General features: G+C 39.6%; 4 protein-coding genes across 4 annotated transcripts; 2 read left to right on the top strand and 2 right to left on the bottom strand.

Moving 5' to 3' along the window:
- The first annotated feature begins 137 nt into the window (after positions 1-137).
- LOC308408168 (SLC35A4 upstream microprotein-like) lies at positions 138-2,164 on the top strand. The gene is made up of 3 exons (XM_080900304.1): positions 138-530; positions 874-972; positions 1,963-2,164. Exons 1-3 carry the CDS (start codon positions 516-518, stop codon positions 2,158-2,160), a joined length of 312 nt encoding a protein of 103 aa, XP_080756430.1. The 5' UTR covers positions 138-515; the 3' UTR covers positions 2,161-2,164.
- A 514-nt stretch (positions 2,165-2,678) lies between these two features.
- Positions 2,679-4,048, top strand: LOC308408166 (putative UDP-sugar transporter protein SLC35A4; the record flags this gene model as incomplete). The annotated part of the gene is made up of 1 exon (XM_080900302.1): positions 2,679-4,048. The coding sequence occupies one exon, from the start codon at positions 2,679-2,681 to the stop codon at positions 3,654-3,656; it is 978 nt and encodes a 325-aa protein (XP_080756428.1). The 3' UTR covers positions 3,657-4,048.
- Positions 4,049-4,154: 106 nt separating this feature from the next.
- LOC308408167 (uncharacterized protein) lies at positions 4,155-7,146 on the bottom strand. Its single transcript, XM_080900303.1, has 5 exons — positions 6,960-7,146; positions 6,754-6,878; positions 5,953-6,072; positions 5,616-5,783; positions 4,155-4,426 (listed from the first exon to the last, which is right to left on the bottom strand). The coding sequence occupies exons 1-5, from the start codon at positions 7,114-7,116 to the stop codon at positions 4,256-4,258; spliced, it is 741 nt and encodes a 246-aa protein (XP_080756429.1). The 5' UTR covers positions 7,117-7,146; the 3' UTR covers positions 4,155-4,255.
- A 7,605-nt stretch (positions 7,147-14,751) lies between these two features.
- cd74a (CD74 molecule, major histocompatibility complex, class II invariant chain a) lies at positions 14,752-19,611 on the bottom strand. The gene is made up of 9 exons (XM_080901455.1): positions 19,393-19,611; positions 17,552-17,721; positions 16,997-17,091; positions 16,803-16,859; positions 16,631-16,714; positions 16,446-16,524; positions 15,898-16,098; positions 15,738-15,800; positions 14,752-15,623 (listed from the first exon to the last, which is right to left on the bottom strand). The coding sequence occupies exons 1-9, from the start codon at positions 19,479-19,481 to the stop codon at positions 15,607-15,609; spliced, it is 855 nt and encodes a 284-aa protein (XP_080757581.1). The 5' UTR covers positions 19,482-19,611; the 3' UTR covers positions 14,752-15,606.
- Between the last annotated feature and the right edge of the window lie 814 nt (positions 19,612-20,425).

Genomic DNA, 20,425 nt, shown 5'->3' with positions numbered 1-20,425 from the left:
CGGTTTGTTGCCATTGTCATTAACCAATCACATGCCAGAATGTATACATTAAACCAATCACGTAAGACGTTTTTGCCACGTGAAAGTGCAGTGTGCGTCCTACGGAGTAGTGCTTGTGGACACAAGCAAGCGCAATTGTTTTCCGGTTAAATGCCTCTAGAGGGGCTACAGTAGAATAACAGGGTAGAGAGTGGCTTTGAGTGGGATACATAAATCGGACGCATTTAAAAATTAAATATTCCCCATAAATCCCAAAGCCAAAGAAATGCATTTGAAAAGTTTAAATGACGTGCATCCTGACAATGATTTTCATAACTTTGCACGACAGCGATATGGAAGGGAAACTCCAAACTTTTTCTAACCGTACTTTCTCATACGCCTGCCAACAGCACCAAATTTCCATTTGTATAACTAACGTATTGCAAAGCATTGATTTCCAGGCTATACCAATCGAGCGGACAAACAGCTGCAGCACAGACTTATGAGCCGAATGCCGATTAACGCACCGAGCAAAAATGGCGGATGACAAGGTTAGTGAGAGTGTGGTCAGGCTTAAAATGTTTATGTTGTGCGCTTCATCGTATGTTAGCGACTGCTAGAACAATAAAATATATTTTTCTGTTAACAGCGTTTATTTTGGCGTTTATTTTAACAGGGTAGGGATCACTTTTACATGAAATTGTTCGGCTTTAGTATTACCGCTTGTAGCTGTGATAACTTCGACAGAAGTGTGGAGTTTGTTGGAAAAAAAACAAATGTGCTCTTCGTAAAACCGCTGGAGACAAGTTTAGGCTGACACCTGTCCTCGGGTAGATTAATTTCGAACTATCATATCATTTCTAATGGGAATTTGATTAACTGCTTTTATTACAGGATCCTCTGAAACAGTTAAGAGATCTAACACAGCTCAAAAATCAGCTGGATGAGATCCAGAGGCGAGTAGAGCACGAAGTATCTGCAGGAATTCCCCAGGTAAGTTATTACAAGTGTCCCAGATAAGTGGTCAGTACCTTGAAGCACGTTCTCCTTGTCTAATCTTGCTGTAGGAATATACAGTCGGTGGCCACTTTATAAGGTATATGATGCTATTACCGAGTTGGATCTTTTCTGTCTCCATTCTTTATGGCACAGATTAAACAAGCTACTGGAAACATTACTGACAGCTTTTTTTTCCCCCCCATCTTGACATGTAAGCATCAGATTTGTTGATCAAATGTCACACCACGTCCCAAAGGTGCTCTATTCCATTGAGATCAGCTGACATTTAAGTGGCATGAACTCATTGTGGCTTTCAAGAAACCAGTTTGACATGATTTGAGCTTTGTGACATCAGGTTTGAGATACTTTGTCTACCTGTAGGTAGATTTTGTCTGTAATAAGTCATCCATTCCCCACATTTTCATCAGAGACACAACAGATAAGTATAGTTCAAAATACCGAAAACAAAACTGACAATAATTTTGAGAACAAACAGCTTGTCGGACTGGGGAAACCTAAATAGGTGAGAACCGAAAGGAGCGTGTATAGAGGCGTGGTCCCGCTTCTGAAATTCCGATACTTAATCTCCAAGACAAGCTCACCTAGCACCAACAATCATGCCACATTCAAAGTCACTTAAAATCACCTTTCTTCCTTACCCTGATGCTTTGTTTGAACTTCAGCGTCTTGTCTTCACGACGTCTATATGGCTAAATGCACTGAGTTGCTGCCATGTGACTGGCTGACTGGATATTTGTGTTCATGAACAGTTGAGTGGGTATACCTAATAAAGTGACCGGAGAGTGTATATCATTGTAAATGTAAAGCATTTCCGTTAGCAGTTGTATTACGACTGATGAATAAAAGTGAATACTGGTCACTCATTCAGACTAACGGAAGCTAAATTGTGATTGTGGTGTATGCAGAATATATATTTACCCTTAATGAAATATCTTCTTTTGTGTATATTGTTTTGCCTTGTAGGGTGGTTCAGTGTTGGGATCGCCATTTTTGAAAGGCTTTTTGGCCGGTTATGTGGTGGCCAGACTACGTTCATCTGCCTTCCTGGGAGTACTGCTGGGAACAGTCACTGGCATGTATGCAGCGCAGAATTATCAAGTGCCCAACATTGAAAGGACCTTTAAGGAGTACATGAACAACTTGAAGAAAGGACCAAAGTAATCTGGGATGACTGTTTGTCTTTCCAGTGACTTTACAGAAGTACTACTCTTGGAGTTCCCGGCTCGTGATAGATCAGGACTTTTGCGTAGACTGAATTATGGATGTAAACATTTAACTCAAATTTTACTGGGGACTGAATTCTTGCTTCTTCTTTTTTTTCTTGCATTTTTGTTGTGAGGGAAGTTACATGCTACTGTTCCACTTGCATCTGTCCAATGTTAACCCTGACCTTGAGCCTTTATATTTCATGACCTGTCTTAGTTTTGGTCCAGCTGTTTACACCTGTCAGATTTTGAAGTAGTCATATAAAAACAATTGAAAATATTTCCTACATCTTTATTGTTCAGCTAAAACATGCTACATAGAGAAATATCTATCTATTGTGCAATTACCATTTAAATGGCTGTAATTTGCTGCTTGTCATTTCAAAGTAACCTTAAGTGGGGGGGTTGATGCACTTTAGCAAAGCTTGAGGTTCAGATTGTTGGAAAATAAGTATTTATTGTGTGTCATCGATTATGATTGTGATTGATAATGTGGGGCCCAGTCCCCCAGCAAGGATTAAGAGGCAGTTGGTGAAAAGAATTAGGTGGGGGTTTCTCCTGGGGCTTATGGTTCTCATCTATGGTTCTCATGCACCACTCATCACTCTCACTAAGGTAGATGGTAAAGTCCCTTTTAACCCTTCCTCGTGTGTTGTAATGATTGAGTTAGCTAAACTGCTCATCTCTCTGATGACTCTTGTTCTCACTGGTGGTACATCAAACTTGTGTGCTTTTCCACGCCTTGCCTTCGTGGCACCCTATGCAGTCCCTGCTATACTTTACGCCCTCAACAACAACCTGGTTGTTCTGATGCAGGCCTACATGGACCCAAGTTCATTCCAGGTACTGTCAAATCTTAAAATTGCCTCCACTGCCCTGCTTTACTCCCTCTGTTTGGGCAAGAGCTTCCGGCCTGCTCAGTGGTTAGGCCTGGGGCTCCTCATGTTTGCAGGCGTGTTCCACAGTTACAGTAACCTGGATTTGGAGGAACCTGAAAAGGGTGAAGCTGAGGAAGTTGAAAGGCTTCATATCACAGCCTGGGGGCTTTTCCTTGTGCTGGTGTACTGCTGTGTTTCAGGGCTGGCAGCAGTTTACACAGAGGGGATACTGAAGAGCCAGCAGCTTCCCCTGAGCCTACAGAACCTCTACCTCTATATATTTGGTGTGGTAATCAATGGACTGTCATCTTTTTCCTCTGCGGCAAGTGACAAAGGCTTTCTGGAAGGCTACTCGTGGGTGGTTTGGGTTATCATTGCAGGACAAGCAGCAAATGGACTCCTGATGTCTGTGGTTCTCAAACATGGCAGTGGGATCACCAGACTGTTTGTCATTTCCTGCTCCATGCTGGTTAATGCTCTGTTGTCTTGGTCCACCTTAGGTTTGCAGCTGACTGCTTTATTCCCAGTACCTGTTGCTATGATTGGATTGGCAGCTTACCTTTACTACAGATAGTGCAGTCTTTAATAAAAGAACCACCAGCACAGTTTGACCCCACAAAAGCTCTCAGTGGAGGCTACCTAAACTTTTGTTTTTTAGGGTTTTTTAATGCCTTATCTTCCATCTGAAACTTGAAACTCTTCTTTTTTTTATTTGGATTCAACACGTGTTTGTGACCATATTGCTCATACCTGTTAAGTCATGTTGCCTAATTTGACTTTCCGATTGTGTTACACTGCAGTAAATTCAGATCAGACAGTAAACAAATGTTATATGGAGTGAATTATTTCCGATGACTGCTGCTATTTTTTTTTTTTTTTCATTTTTTATCACCTTCTCTGCCAAGAACAACATCAGAGATAAAGTGTTATGCAGTGTTTTAATAACCAATAAACTGTCAAAAAATAGTTTTTTTATTTGACATTTATTTCTCATGATTTACAGTCCGCACACTGCTGCGTAAAGACATTCAAGTCACACATTCAGTGTTGACGGGGGATCAGCCATGGGATCACCTTGTGCAGCTAGCATATCCTTCAGTTCTGCTGCTGCTGTTTAAATAAAAAAAACATTTTTTTAAGCATTTAGTTATACAACCACACATCTAGCAAAGGTTACATAATTTCAAACTGACATTTACGGAGTTGCTTATTCTCTGCCTGCAGCTGCTGGTTCTGTGCAGACAAGTAGATGGCATCCTGCACCGCTTCCAGCAGCACACTTCTGTATCTGCCCTCTGAAATCTTTCTCTGCTCTTCGCCTACCTGACGAAACACTCTGAACACCTAGGGAGATAACAGCAGGGGGGCAATGTAGAAAGGATATCATTTAGTAAAGCTTTATACAAGTATTTTTATGAAGCAGCTAACAAAGTCATTTTATATAGAGCATAGTCTTCTCTTTAAAGTCAAAACTGGTATTTGCTTACTATGATCAATATCAAACTGTGGTCTTGTAAGCTGCCTTACAAGCTGTTAACTTCAAAAACTCATCTTCTGAGTATGTGTGGCTTTCTTTCTGTGGATTTCTCTGTAGGAATAACCTACTCTTTTAAATGTCACGATGGTCTGTCTCGCTTGCATTCTTAATTGCCATGTTTATAGCAACACACAGCAACACTAGGCGAAATGCTTAATAATTTTAATGTAAGTCTGAAGTACTAAGAGCAGGAAAAGATGCAAAATATGAACTTTATATACGTGACTCCTCCCTCATACAGCTGAATCAGCAAATATCATCACTCGGGGGGGATGTGTCAGCGCTGCATTATCCATCATCAGAGTATTACGGTCTATGGCAGTGCTTCCAAATATAAATATGTGATGTTTACTGTACATAAATCCTAACGGATACAGGAATATAGTAATCAACCATACAAAGATACATATTTTTAATAAAGTTATACAGTAAATTTAATTGCTGTTAATTTGATTAACTTTCCATAAAACATTTACAGGCAAGTTCATACGCATGTTTACAATAACTTGTCATCACTATGTGTTGTCATGCCCTGTGATGACCTGGCTGCCTGTCCTGAGTGTATCCCCCACCTTTCATCAAAAGTTAGCTAACAGGCGCTAGGATATAGATACTGTCTTTTGAGCTAAAGGGAAATCTTGTATTTGATAGCTCAGCTACTATAAAACTTGTTGCACATTTTTAAATCAAAGAGTTAAATGTCAGCTTGTGTTTTACGCAATTGTAGTTATCGAGAAGAACAATATTTACATGCATAGCTACGACCTCTCTTAAATAATCTGGAAATCCAGACGAATTGATGACAGCTAAAAATTTACACATGGTATTGATTTCCAAGACTGAGTCACAAATTCTGATCGTCCTTATGAAGATAGAAATGTAACTTTGGTGTTTTTAATTTCAGAGGCAGTTCAGGCAGACATGAGTTTGCTGAAAGTAACAAACTGATTAAATGTGAATAAGTCCTGTTATTTGAATCATGGTTATTTCTCCCACCTGCAGGCTCTCCTCCCTGAGACAGTGCAGCTCTGCTCGGTGTCTGTCATATTGATCCTGTAGCTCTTTTTCAGCTTGCTGGGCCTCGGCACGCAAGGCCTCTATCTGCAGTACTAGGACCTGTCTCTCTCTGGTCAGTACCAGCAAGTCCCTCTGAGGACCTTCTTTCTAATACAGGAATGCACAAACCATAAAATTATTCAAGAAAATAACATAATTATACAGTGAATTCCACTGCCTGCCATAAATCCAGCCTTGCATTAATTCAAACTGACTCAGCAACCTCAGTTAAGATGGATCACAAACAGAATAGTGTTAGTGTATCTCATTATCTCACCGGTAGGTTTTCCTGTGCCAAGTCTCTCTCCATCTTCTCCACCTCCTGCTGAATTAATCTCCCATGATCCTCCTTAAGTTGCCTCCTCCGTTCCTCTGCTTTGTTGTATTCCAACTGAGACTAATCATTAAATTGGCAAAACAAATGCCGTTGTGTGGGCTGCCCACTCTTGTGCACATAAATAATTTTTAGATGGTGAAAAGATTATTGATTCAGCCTTGTTACTGCATTATCCAACCACATGCATGGTTTTGGAAAATGCCCAAACCCCTTTTGTTCTTGCACATTTTAACATGTTGTCGGAAAACCAAATCTGGACGTCAGGTTAAAACCTAGAAGTCCAAGAAATTCGCTGTAGACTTGCGTCGATCAGGGCAGGAGTGTTGAACATCTTCCAACATTTCAACTGTTACCAGGAGCCAAATTGAAGTGGAAGCTTAAAACTTTGATGAGTTGGTGTTTCAACCGAAGTGAGCTGAAGGTCAGCATTACTCCAACATCATGCCTATAGAGAGGCTAGATGGAAGCTGGTCGTGCATAAAAGACAAACACCTACTTGCTTGGAGCTCACTGAAAGGACTAAGTTCAGATGTTTCAAAAAAAAGAGTAACACTGCTCATCTCATCCCCAAGGAAAAGCATTTCAGTGGCAGAATCGTGCTATGCATATGCTTCACTGCAGCATATGTGGGACTATATTCCCCATCTACATCATAGGGTATTCAAGTAGTGAAGGGGTCTGAGTATTTTCTAAATGATCTGTAATAAATTAGAGTTTGTAATGCCAGATGATGTGCTTTACTTGTTGACAGGCAGGGGAATTCCCAGTAGCAGCTCCACTCTTGAGTGTCTCCTCCCTGAGAGCCTCCTTCAGCTGCTGGATTCTCGCTACTCTCTCCTGGACCTTTTCTGCATTCTCTTTACCTTCTGGGAATATGAGAAACAAACAGAATACGCCGGCTGTGGTTAGCCATATGGAACCGTGACTTTTGAATCTGAGTATTTTACCTGTAATATGTTCTTCCATTTCCTGCCTCAGCTGGTCCTGTAGACATTTCATTGTATCTGTACCCTGCCTGCTGTTGGGGTGATGATCTCCAGAAAACAGCAGATTGCTATTTGAGGTCTTGCAAGTCTGCCAAGTAATATAAAACATGGAGCTCATTTTATTGTGTTGAAGACACTTTGTGTTCTAGTTTTTGCTACACTTGTGAATAAATGTAATAATTCGGATATAAACCTTTATTTTGACTTTTATCTTTTCTGATTCTTCCCGTCTCTTCTCCCATGATTGATTTTTCACCATCTGTTGTGGTGATCACAGCACAGACTCAAACTCATTATTTGGGAAGCATTATTTTCCATGAGGCTGATTTTATGAATTACCTGCAGGTTTTGCGTGAGCTCGGCCAGCTCGTAGATGCTGTGAACTTCACTGTCCCCCTGTGACATTATCACGCTTCTTAGATCAGTGATGCTGTCACGAATCTTTTGCTCAGTTGCCCTTGGACTCCAGCAACCAGTGGTGGGCTTAGTTGCAAAACCTCTCACTTTCTGGGCCAGATTTAAAGCAGAAGGTGTCTCGTTATCTAGAAGACCTGAAAGAAGGAGGGTTATTTTTGTTTTGTAAATCACACATGCATATTTATTTCTTTGTATGTTGATGTGGTGTAGCTCAGTACCTTGAGGGTTAATGCAGTAAATGAGGACAGTCCTGCTATTTCCTTTTAAGGCATCATTAAGCAAATGAGGCAGGAGGCTCACACTGATATTAGCAGCAGGATTTGGGATTTGGTCCAGGACCTTCAGCAGTGGGTTCACTCTGAAAATATATATCAAATATCACAAAGTGGATATGCTATCCAACCATCCAGTTATTTATATATATATTTTTTTTTTGCCGTTAATCTGGGTTCAGGTCCCAAAGATGCCCAGACCTCCCTCTCCCCATCCACTTCCTCCACTTCCTTCAGGGGAACACCAATACATTCCCAAGCCAGCTGAGACACATAATGGGCCTGGATCTGGGTCTTCTCCTGGTAGGACATGCCTGAAACACCTCATTCAGAAGGGATCCTAGTCAGAAACCTAAACAACCTTAGCTGGCTCTTTTTGATATGAAGGATTAGCAGCTCTACTCGGAGCTCTTCACCCTGTCTCTAAGATATCAGGACATAATATAATATAGTAATAGCATATAATATCATATCAGAAATTAACCTGGGTATAAAATCAATACATAAAGATATCTAGGCCTTTACAGGTCTTTTAAAATGAGGTAAAAACAACTTGAGCTGAATTACAACACATGACAAATTACATCGTATTATTATTATTTTATCAAAAAACTAAGGCAAAATGCAAAGGAAGTATCTGAAAAACTAAGTACACCATCCACCCATCTTCATGTTGCAGGGGGAGAAGACTTAGCAGAGAAGCCCACACCTCCCTCTCCCCAGCTTATCTGAAAGAACACTGAGCCAACAGAGAGACATCATCTCTCTGGCATGTCCTGGTCTGCCCCGGGGCCTTCCCCTGGTAGGACATGCCTGAAGCATCTCACCTGGGAGGCATCCAGGAGGCCTCTTAGTCAGATACCTGACTAACCTCAGCCAGCTCTCTTTGATGTAGAGGAGTAACGGCTCTACTCTGAGCCCCTCCCAAATGACTGAACTCTGCACCTTACCTCTAAGGGAGAGAGCAGCCATGCTAAAAGCCAATTCCAAATGACCTGCTGAGATTGAAAAGGCGGTTTGTGTTGTGTTCATGCTCTAGCACACCGACATAAGAAACCATGCTGTAAAATGTAGAATTAATAATTTTTAGCTTGAATAAAGCTTCTACTCATAAAGAGAACTGATATCAAAAAATTACATTTCTGAGGCAAATGCTGTCCTCCCTGTTGATCTGACCTAATTAACAGGACCATATAACTGCAGACATTTTTGACTCATCGCAGCCAGAAAAGTACAGGTTTTACTAATGAGGTGAAGGCTGCAAGATATTTCAGGCAATCACTCTAGTGTACTGCGGCACTCGCATTGGCATACTCCCCTCACATACCCAACACCCTTTTAATCATGCTGGTATAAGCTGTCAGTTCCCTGCTCATTCTTTCACTGCCTGCCTGTGAACACTGCTTTCCCTAAAAGCTATGCTGCTACTTCCTTCCATTGTTACTGAACATATTTCAAAAGGCCATCCCCCACCCCAGCATCTACCTGTAGGCTCTGAGTCAAATTCACTCCCTGTTGAGTTGGATATGTTTTCTTGTAGAGATGAAGATCTGAAGCTGGTTTGCTGAGTGAAATAACATTAGTGTCATATAGATTTTTGTTTGCAATGATGATGGACAGGCTGACAGATGAGGTCAGGCAGGAGTGTCCTTGGACTATAGTGTTTGTAGGCAACATTGTGGTCTTTAGTGAGAGTAGAGAGCACGCTGGATGAGGTAGGGTTAGAAGCAAGACAGAATACATGTGTGTGAATAAGAGGGACACCGGTGGAAAGGTGAAGCTGTAAGGAGCAGAGGTGGTGAAAGCAGATGAGTTAAAAAAAAAAAAAAAACTTGGTTTGTTTCAACCATCCAAAGAGGTGAAGAAGAGGCAAGTGGAGTGAGCGGAGACAAGGTTCAGGGGTGGTAAAGAAGTGAAAGGGAAGGTTTACAAGATGGTAATGAGACCTGCTGTGATGTATGGTTTGGAGGTGCTGACACTGACATAAAAAAGACAGGAAGCAGAGGTGGAGAGTCTCAGATTTTCAATAGAAGTGACCAGAACGGACAGGATTAGAAATGAGAACATCAGAGGGACAGCTCAGGTTGAGTGGTTTGGAGACAAAGTTAATGAGGCAAGGCTGAGAGGGTTTCAATATGTGCAGAGGAGGGATTCTGCATAAATTGGACAAAGGATGTTGAACATTGAGCTCCCAGATGGGAGGGAAAGAGGAAGACCTTAGATAAGATTACAATCCAAGGGATAGTGTGAGACGGGGGGCAGATGATACACTTTGGCTACCTTAAAGTTGTTTATAGGACAGATATAGAATCACTTTTGACTGGTGTAGATTTGGCCCCAACATCACTCTATTACAAAAACACCTACTCAGAAAGTCACAAGAGGTACATTCCTCAACTACAAGAATCCATCAAGAAAAGCAGTTGTTCCTACAAGAGGATTTTGTTCAGGAATAGCAATATATACTACTTATCTCCTATAATCTATGCCTACAGCCAGAGGTAAAATAAATAAATAAATATAGCACATCTCCCTCCAGATGATGACCACAATCAGAATAATGCTTTATCAGTTTGTGGTAGATCATTTCAAGTTCCACTTGCCCATGTAATAGAGATCTCACTGGCTATGTCACTGACCCTCTGAGGTCAGTCCTACTGGCTCCTCCTGCCAGGCTGAACAGCTGAAATCTGCTGCGGCAGACATCTGACTCCACCTCCTCTGGATGGAGTTTCCACTCAACAGTCACCATGAACAGGGAGCTACATCTGAGAGAAACACAGCATAAACATTTGACAAGTTCATATGGAAATTTATGAAAAAAAGGGCAAGCTGACTGACACCGTGCAGAACAACTCAATCATAAAAGCCAGAAGTAAATTTTTTATCGCTCAGGCACTTGGATTTATTGCAATTAACCAATTTAATGAATGGATCCAAAGTGATTTTGTAAATGGATTAGAGTTCATAAAAGTTGTGCTTTGTATGACCTACCGGCTGGAAATGGAGCCTGTGTTCGCCTTCAGTGTTTCCCTGCATGTTTCGTACAGGTTATAAGCGTCTTCAGCTGAACGCACACACACCTCACATAATCCTCCTATGAGACTGAGAGAGAAAAGCAGGCATGAGCATATATAATACAGCTTCAGTGTGTATATGTTTTATATGAGGTCTTTGTTTATCATTAAAATGCAAAATTGTGACACACCTTCCAAGCGCTGGATGTGTTACAGGTTGTAGAGTCTGTCTGTTGAGGCTCAAGAGATCCACTGCACTGCCGTCTGGATAAAACTGACATTGAAAAACATTAGCTGTCATCATGTGTTTTATTGCATCTATTATCCTTTGGGGCTCTGCTACTGAATACAAGGACAAACCTGAAGGGATGACACAGAGATGAATAACTCGCCTTTCACTCTTGACTCCATACAGCTGAACAGGTTAGCCACGACCTACAAGCAAATCAAGGGTATGATTGAAAATATAAACACATAAAATCTGCAAATATTAAATGCAGTTTTGTTTAGAGCTCCACCTGTCTGATGACACTGCTGTCAATAAGAGCTCTCGTCGTCTCTGTGGAGGCTCCACATATCAGCAGTGCTGCGTTACACCCACTGGACATGTACTCGGTGAGAGGCTGCAGGAGCTCAGGGTGAAAACTCTGCAGATTTACACTCAAGTCTTTCAGTTTCCAGCCATCAAAATATCAGGTAGTGAAAATATGTGCAGTGGAGCAGAAAAAGGTTAAAATAAGAGGTCAGGAGCTGTTTTGTACCTTTATGCTGTCAACAGTCACGACTTGGTCGAAAGAGAAGGCCTTGGCTGCCTGTTTGAAAGAATGTAAGCAAGCTTGAAAGCAAATTAACAGATACTTTCTGAAGCATGTGTGTGAAGTCAAATGACTTACCTCATTATTTGATGATTTGTAGTAAACACTATGTCCTTCTTCATCAATAACAACAGATTCTTTACTCTCTGTGCATTCAAAACCGAGTTACAGTCATTCTCCAGTGACAGTATAGCAAATATACAGGTATACTGTCACTGTCCCAGCCTTACCTGGTTTTGTTGTAAGTACAACTCCCACTCTCACTGCGTCAGCTCCCTAAAACATTAAAGATCAATGACAGAGACTCCAACAAGAGTGCCTTTAAATTCTGCATTATTCTGATGTAAATATACCCCTGCTTTAAAAAGATGCTATTTATATACTGTGTAGAATATGAATACTCACAGGTGCATCCATGTTAACAGTGGCCATCCTGCGTCTGACAGCCACTGGCGCACCTGGATTTCATTTCAGATGGATGAATTATTAATGATCCAGAGGCTACTTCCACTGGTGAAAGTGAGCAGGGTTCTGTTACCAAGACGGACAGAGCGGTCAGAAATGGGGTCACTGATCAGCAGTACTATCTTTTTAGGCAGGGAAAAATAAAATAGGATTTATGAAGACTCGCTCCATGATCACATATACAGTTTGTACACACTAGAGAAATACAACAGCTGTGACAGTATAATTAAAAACTCATTTGTCTTCTATTGCCCTTTTTATGAGAAGGCACACTTTATACAAGGGTTGTAAGTTAAATAATGGCTATACAATGGTTATACCATGGTTAATTATTAATTGCAAGAACATGCTGCTTGTGTTTTACTGACTTAACCTTGTAGGAAACATAAGGGTGATAGCCATTATTTATTTGAAAAATTGGCCATATATATAATATCCATTGGACCCAGTATTTTGAGTTTATTATATTTCGGTTTAATTCTGCTTCATGGATTGTTTTCTTTTTCTCGTAGTGATGATGATTATTATTAGTTTCTTGTTTCTGTTTATCCGTGCTTAAGGATTTGTTCTCGGTTATATCTCACGTTTAGTTTAGTTCAGGTTCCATGTGTCATTCTCTGTCTGTCTGTCTCTCAGTGTAAAGTCTGCGTGCTTGTTTAGTAATTCATGTTTCCTGTTTTATTGTGAAAGTCTTGTCTTATGTTAGTGTGTGCAGCTTGGTTCCCCCCGTCTCGTTAACCCTGATCTCTCCCAGCTGTGTCTCCCTCCTGTTGGCCATTTCCTGATTACCACCCTGTGTATATTAGCCCTGTGTTTTCCTGTGCTCAGTGTTGTGTCGTACCCTCAGACCCTGCCTGTGTGTTCCTGCTTGGTTTCATGGTTGGTTTGGTTTGGTTTTTGTTTCATGCCAGCAATAAAAGCTGTGGTTTTAGTTACATTTTGTCTCGGAGTCCTGCATTTGGATCCACATTTCCACCTGCCTGCACACAGAGCCCTGACAATAGCAAGAAGGCTCCTGGTCTGGACTCCATCTGGGAGTCCAGACCATGAGTTTCCCCGTGCCTTTGAGGGTTTCTTCCAGGTATTCTGGCTTCCTCCCAAAGACGTTCACTTAATAATTTAAGACTCAATTGGGAGAGCAAAAAAGATCCACAAACTCTTTTAATAAATAGTTAATAAGTTGTCAATAGACTTCTCCTCTACTCTGGATGGATTCAAAAGACTTCCTCACAGCCCTGAAACTTTTTGTTATAGATTATTATTATTATGAAACCTCTAATTAGACCCTTTATAAAAGTTGAAAGTAGAACCCAACAAAGATGGATGCTGTAAATGTGGGCAAAAATAAATAGTGTCAAAAATCAAGTGTGATGTTGCATCCTGCTGCTCGGCTTCACATGCTTCAAGACACAAATTCATTATCAGAGTCTCCCGCTGGGCTGCTGGTGTGTCGCATACAAGTTCTCAGGCAAGTCCTCCACTACACACTTGTCTGTGTTATCCAGGAAGATGATGGCATCCCACTAATGGGGCTACTGCTGGCATAAAGAATATCATTCTGCTCCAGTTTGCGCAAAGCTGAAAAGCCTGGTAATAAATACACTTTGTGGGTTTCATGACTAAACTTAAAGCAAATCTTATCCTTGCTTAAAAAGCAAACTGAAGTGGCTGCTCTTAAAGTGGTAATAAGCCTCAAATGAAATGGATGACTCAGTGAGTCAGCAGAAGATAAAAAGTATCAGATCTAGAGAAGATAATATGTCATGGTTTCAGCGTTTAAATTTACGGCTTCAAATACAACAAAAAATGTTTTAATAAAGGAAAAGAATTCCTGTTAATATTAAAAAAGGAACTGGAACTAAGAGAAACTTTAATCTCAGAGAATCCACATAAAATTTCATTATAATACGTGTTTGCTTTATTTGACAGTTTGAAATGGTTCTTTAAGTACACATTTTTGTTTTTTATTCATATTTTTTAAGGGTTTCCTTGTCGTACAGTGAAGCCAAGCAGAGTTATAAACTCTTAACATCCACTTTTTACAGCTTGAGACCTTTTGGTTGCCAGAAGAATATCTCTGTAATAGACTGGCGCCGTGTCCGGGTATATCCTGCGTCTCACTGCATGCCAGCTGGGACAGGCTCCAGCCAGTGGTTAAGATAGTGGATGGATGGATATGGGAGAACAAATCTGTAGCTAAACGTGGATCTTATGTGTTTTCATGTCCAGCCAGTTTAGACATGGATGAGTATTTTTTGTGTGAGCTGTTCACCAAGTTGGAGCAGGTATGTGCAACTGGCTTAATCCATCAGTTATTTTCCTTTTCTTCACATCTTTTTTTTTTTTTTTTTTAAAAGAGGACTCACTGAGAAAAAACCTAATGTTTTGTACATCTTCACCACTAATGACGAAGAAAATAAATTCACACTTTTGCACCCGTCGTCCCAGATATGCGAGCCTCAAGTGGGCAAATTTGCACTCTTAACATGATCTTGGGTAACTGTCAAAACAGAAGGGACAGAAGCGAGCACCGTGGTTTTCACCTTTGCCTGTTAGATCGTGTTAATTTGATGACTGATAGTGAGAGTGGTGCTTAAAAAAAGATGGGGGCACTCTTTTTTTTTAAGAAAATGTGAGAGAACTCAATTTCTAAAAGAACTAAAAGGATGAGTCGGTGCACTCATGCACATTTCAGGTTCTTTAACGGCAAATGTATTGAGTGTCAAAGTGTCTAATTTTTAAAAAAAATGCCACAAAATCCAGGACTGAGTGAGCAGCGTCACTGCATCTAATCAGGTTAAAGTTTATTCAGACCTTATTTTGATTACAGCTTAAGCAATGATTTCTCTTAACTGTAGATAATGTGAAAGATGTAATGCAAGCGGTGTTAATAGGAAAACTTTATTCATCAACCTTATTAAAACAAACATGTCATAAAAGAGTAACTTTATCATATTCACATCCTGTGAAGGATAGGTTAGCCCACAGTTTATGGTATGTATTTATGGTATGTAGATTTATACTAGCTAGATTTCTAGTTGGAAATGCAAATTATTCATTTATTTATATGTAAAATAGCAACATCTCTTTCCAGATTGTTCCTAGTTGCTTTGGGTTTTTTTCCTGACACTACTTTCTAGCAAAATATTAGAACCTATTTAAACTGCCCTCTGTGAGGTTTGGATTATCAGACCAGCACGGGAAGAAATTAGGCTGGTTTACATTAATAAATGCAATTTTTCAATGTTCAGAGCATCACAACCAAGCTTCCATTTTCCTGCATTGAGTTTAAGAGAAGGAGATGCGGTAAACCTACCCTTTAAGCATTCATCAGAACCAAACATATTAAACACTCACATAGTTTAATGTACTTATTGTAGATTATACAAATTTACCCCAAAACAAATCTGACGTAAAGGCAATTTTTTTTTCAAAATTAAATGCACTAAGGTGTAACAGGCCTCTATTGATCCGATTTCAAGCAGCCACAAAAAAATGGTTAAAATCACGAGATTCCACGCAAAACGAGCTCATCAGGGATAGAAGCGTTAATAATTGAAGTGCGGCATGACGTCTGTCATTTGCAGAGATTGCTGGATGAAATCTTTCTTCAAGATTTGCTTCACTTTTGTTTTTCATCTGGAAAAAGAGATGAAAACAGCAAACAACAAAGTGATCATGATGATGATGCCAGTGAAAAATCTCACAAATGAAAAATCATCAAAAACAAAGAAACTAATCTGAAGCGCTCACCATCCATGTCGTATGTCTTCTGCATCAGCCTGGGTGCAACCATCATGCGACGAGGAAATGCAGCTAAAGTTAACAGGAAAAAAACCCATCTGGTGTCATTCACAACAGCCTCACCAAAACTACACATGTAAGAAAAGATCCTTTAATCCGTGTCCTCTACCTCTCTGGCACTCGGGACGGCCACGCATGGTGGTTCCCTCGATGGGATGGCCCTCGCTATCCACGCACCAGCAGTAGCCGGTGGCGTGCCAGCACTGCATTGGCTTGTAGCGGCCCTGCTCGTCACACTGGGGCTTGTATGAACCAATCTTGCTGGGTCCGGGTGCTGCCTCCACCTGGCATTTGGTCTTGATGGTAGTGGCTGAGCGGAGAATATTCAGACATTCATTTTGGTTTTATTTACCAGTTAAAAATTAAAAAGTCGTTAATAAAGACTGTAAAAAAAAGACATTTTGTTGAGAGTTTAATGGGAATACAGATCTCAGATAGCTTAGCACAGCTCACAAACATGAAACACGCATGAACAACATCCAATAATTTTTCAACATTTTGTATTTCTTTCTTTTTTTATATATAAATCTCTAAAAAAAATGACTTAAATGCCAAACTAGTGCATACTAGTAAAACAGGAAAATCTGTATTTGCTGTTATAGCAACTATTTGGGTAATAAAACACTTAAAAGTGAAGGAAAGAAAAGTTGAGCTAACCTGACTGAGGTGTGGGGGTTGCAGGCTGCTGCTGGGCCATGTTGAAGATAAGCCAGTAGCGCATCCAGGTCTCAAAGCTCTACAATACAGAAAGTGTTAGATAAGCATGGCTAAAAGGACAGTCGCCATTTTTCATTTCTATTTTAGCTACGTTAGCAATGTGATCACTGCGTGTGACGCTTCACCTTCCACTCGCTATTGTTCATCTGCTGCTTCAGGGTTTGCAGGTTGGCCAGGAAGGTCTCGTTGAACTGAGGCAGCTCGGAGTCCTGTTCAGAGCACGTTCGAGAGCTTACCGTCAGCAACACATCAACACGCAGGTAAGGAATGTGAGGCTAGACAGTGTTTGCAACCTACCTGCATGAGATCCATCAGCTGTTTCTCCACACTGACAATGGCAGTGTTCTGCAGTTTCTGGAGGAAGGGAGCATTCAAGTTGAAATTAATTATTCAACTTTTAAATCCAAGCATTAGCAATTAATTTGAAGCCTTAAATGAATCCCAGCTGCACACAAATATGAACTTTTTCCCAGAAGATGGTGTGCACTTACAGTCAAGGGGGTCTTGGGTGCTGTGGAGTCCTCGGTGAAGTCCATGAGGAGGGGCAGGCTGTTCATGGGCATGGCCATCCTCACTGGAGCCACAGCTGAAAAAAAAAATTAAAAAGAAGAAAAAAAAATCAGCGACAACAACAAAAAACTTAAATAAATGCAAGTACAAGAAAAAGTAGCTCCTTTTATGTCTAAATTATTAATGCTCAGCAGAAACAAATTGAAAAGTTGGACTACATAATAAATAGAGAATTAAAAAAGGAATGTGTTTTTGTTTCTTTGTTTAACAGTATCTCTCGAGACGCCTCTGTTTGAAATCTTGTTTTAATGCTATTAACATAAAAATATCACACAGTTAACCTTTTTCTCCCCATGAGTCACAATAAACTTTCCATTTCTCCATCCACCTTCAAACTCAGCTTCTGTAAAGTAAACTCTCACTTCCCTCCTCAGCGTTCCAGCCCGCGTCCGCCTGTCTAATTAAAACTATCACTCAAAATGACACATCCCCTTAGGGCTCTGTGTGGCCATTAAGGTTTTAGCGCTCGACTTTACCGTGAGATGAGCGGGTCAGCTGTTTGTTAATTCTGTCCGAGTTCTTCTGTAGAGTGTGGATCTGCTGCTTTTGGCTAAACACCGTGTAGGCAGTGAAGACCTGGCTGGCCACCAGCAGGCAAGCCAAGGTTGTCAGACCCGCAATTTTCAAGGCACGACTGTTGGAGCCTCTGTGAGAAATAGAAAAGTATGTGTCACTAAAAGGTTGGAGGTAAATCAGGAGGTTTGGTGGAAGAAATGAAGGACATAAAAAACGGTAAAACAAAACATGGGATTCCAATAAAAAAATTCTTGGTATGAAAGTGACGTGAGGGGATTTCTATAAGTGTGTGACATTTTTAAGGCCTGGGTGAGTCATTTGGATTTTGGACAGTCCACACACAAAAATACAATAACAAAAAAAAGGAAAGCCACAGTTTCCTTTAGTCAAACCTGTAGATGATGAAAAATGATCATGATTAGTGTGTAAAATGTTAATTTACCGCACATTACGTGATGTAAAGGAAGGGACAAATCTGTGAAGAAAACAAGGAGGGGGAGGGGGGATTGGCCTTTGTCTCTCCTTTGTTTGCCTTTGAATTTCCTTTAAAATTTATTTTCTTTTGTTCCTTTTTTTAATTTGAATCTTTAAAGATATTTGTTTGGTTTTTCAGTGTGGGGGGCAGGAGTTGAAAATGGGTAGGATATGTTGGGGAGGAGAGATATAACACACAGCTGCGATCCAGCTGTCTGGGAATCAAATCAGTAAACCATAAAAAAACAATTATTTTCCATCATGTAAAGAGCAGCAAATCTGGAAAATATATAATTAAAAAAAAAAATTAGATTAGATAAAAAAGAGTGATCTCAGATCTAATTACTGCTCCTTCTTTTATTTCAGCCAATAGAATGTGAGTATCACTAGTTACTAGGCAGATACATTCTTCTGGCTTCAGCAGGAAGTCATATTCAACTATGATTCAAGTTCAACTTGCAAATTAAACAAAGGTAGATAGGTGTAAAATGATTTTTCTCAAATGCAAACGTATAAGGACAATGTTACTTTTTCATTATTGCTGGAAAACATTAAAAGTGAAAGTCAGAAAGTCATATGTTTACATATCCGCTTTTTAAATTGCGACATTAGTCTGTTCGATGCAATTTATTTTTTTATTTGTTTATCATAAATTCATGTATACCGCCAATATAATCTGTGTCGTAAAGGAAAATATAAAGTTTGTTTATCTATTATTTCCAATCAACAGTCCACACAAAACGTTTATTCATAAATCAGATTCTAATCGATTATTAAGTTGTAATTCTTGTAGACTGTATTTATTTCTAACTTGAATTGTTCCCAAAAAAAAGGCATTTTCTTTTCTCTATTAGCCAATAACAACTGCTGCGTCACCAGTTACTAGGCAGACGCCTTGTCCTGGCTGAAAGGGGAAGTGCGGTTCAGTGAAATTAAGAAGTAAAACGAAATGTTTTAAAAGCATTATTTGTTGTAAACATGAATACATACATAAATAATATTATAATATATAATTATAAAAGATAAAAACGAAATAATTTTACTGCTCTTTTAACTAAAAAGGAATAAGTGCAAATCTGAAACAGATAGGCCTACCTTCAAAGTTAAATGTCATAAAATGTATCTTTGCTATTGCTAAATGAAATTAAAGGAAATGTGATACTGCTGCATGTAAGCAACTAACCTTTGGTGAAAAACTTCAGTTTTTTAAATTTATTCTGCTCTATCTGTGTGAGCCAATTTAAAAAGGTGCACTTTATTGAAAATAATAATAATTTTTAAAGATACAGCACAAACAGCTGCTATGGATAAAGTACACTCTTCTCACCCTCTTGGTGCTGCAAGGGGAAGAAGCGTCTCCTCACTGTCTGCCAGGTTTCCCCTGGCCAGGGGTGCATCGTCTGGAGAGTGGGCCATCTGTGTTAGGAGTTCTTTCCGTTCCTTCAAGCAACAAACTGAACAAAGAGCAACACGTCTAGAGCATAAATTGCCTACAAAATGAGGAAAAGAAAACCAGACGGGTTCCACAGAAAGCCTCTCTATTTAAAAAAAAAAAAGAACAAGAAGTTGTGGGACGGATCACTAGCGCCACTCTGATTGGCTGATTTAATAGCATCATCTGTTGACAGAGGCAGACAGCAGCGACATGAGCGACGGTTTAAGATCTAGAATTTACCATTATTGTTTGATAGTATAGTATTTTCAGTTGCCTCTGCTAATTCTAGCAAGTAAACATTAATTATTTGTAAATATAGATAATGCTGCTAGTAATAATACTACAGTAGTTTATTAGATGACTGAATTACTACATCAGTGAAAATACATACTTTAGGTTTCATTACTAAATACTGCACATTATGACATTTAGGTAGTTGTATTAGTAGATAAAGTACATGTTATATAATTGAAAATAATATAATAATATTCCCATAATTACAAATAAAGGCTAATATTACTATTATAGCTTAAAGAATAAAGAAACAGTGAATCAAATCATAGTAATATGCAGTGTTCTTTTAAAACAAAGTTTTAGACATTACAATTACAACAATGTTAAGGGAAATGTGGTGAGTACATTTGTCTACTTTTTATGTTGGCCTTTTTAGGAATAAGATGAGACTTCTTTGTACACTTTAAGGTGTTTTCCCCAATGAGGAAACGAAAAGAAGAAATATGAATTACTTGTAAATCTGGTGGACTTTAGAGTAAAAGACTTATGTAAGTAAGTAAAAGTTTTTACTTAATAAAAGTTAGTGCTGAATGTGCTATCAAGGGATTTGGTTTGTCTGCTTCACGTCTCCATAAAGTGAAACAAAAAGAAAAACAGTTTGTTTTTCAATCCAAACCAGGAGACTGGGAAG

The sequence above is a fragment of the Rhamphochromis sp. 'chilingali' genome (genome assembly GCF_963969265.1).
Source record: "Rhamphochromis sp. 'chilingali' genome assembly, chromosome: 13".
Lineage (NCBI taxonomy): Eukaryota > Metazoa > Chordata > Actinopteri > Cichliformes > Cichlidae > Rhamphochromis > Rhamphochromis sp. 'chilingali'.
The sequence above is the reverse complement of the archived record's forward strand: the minus strand, read 5'-3'. Positions and strand labels throughout refer to the sequence as shown.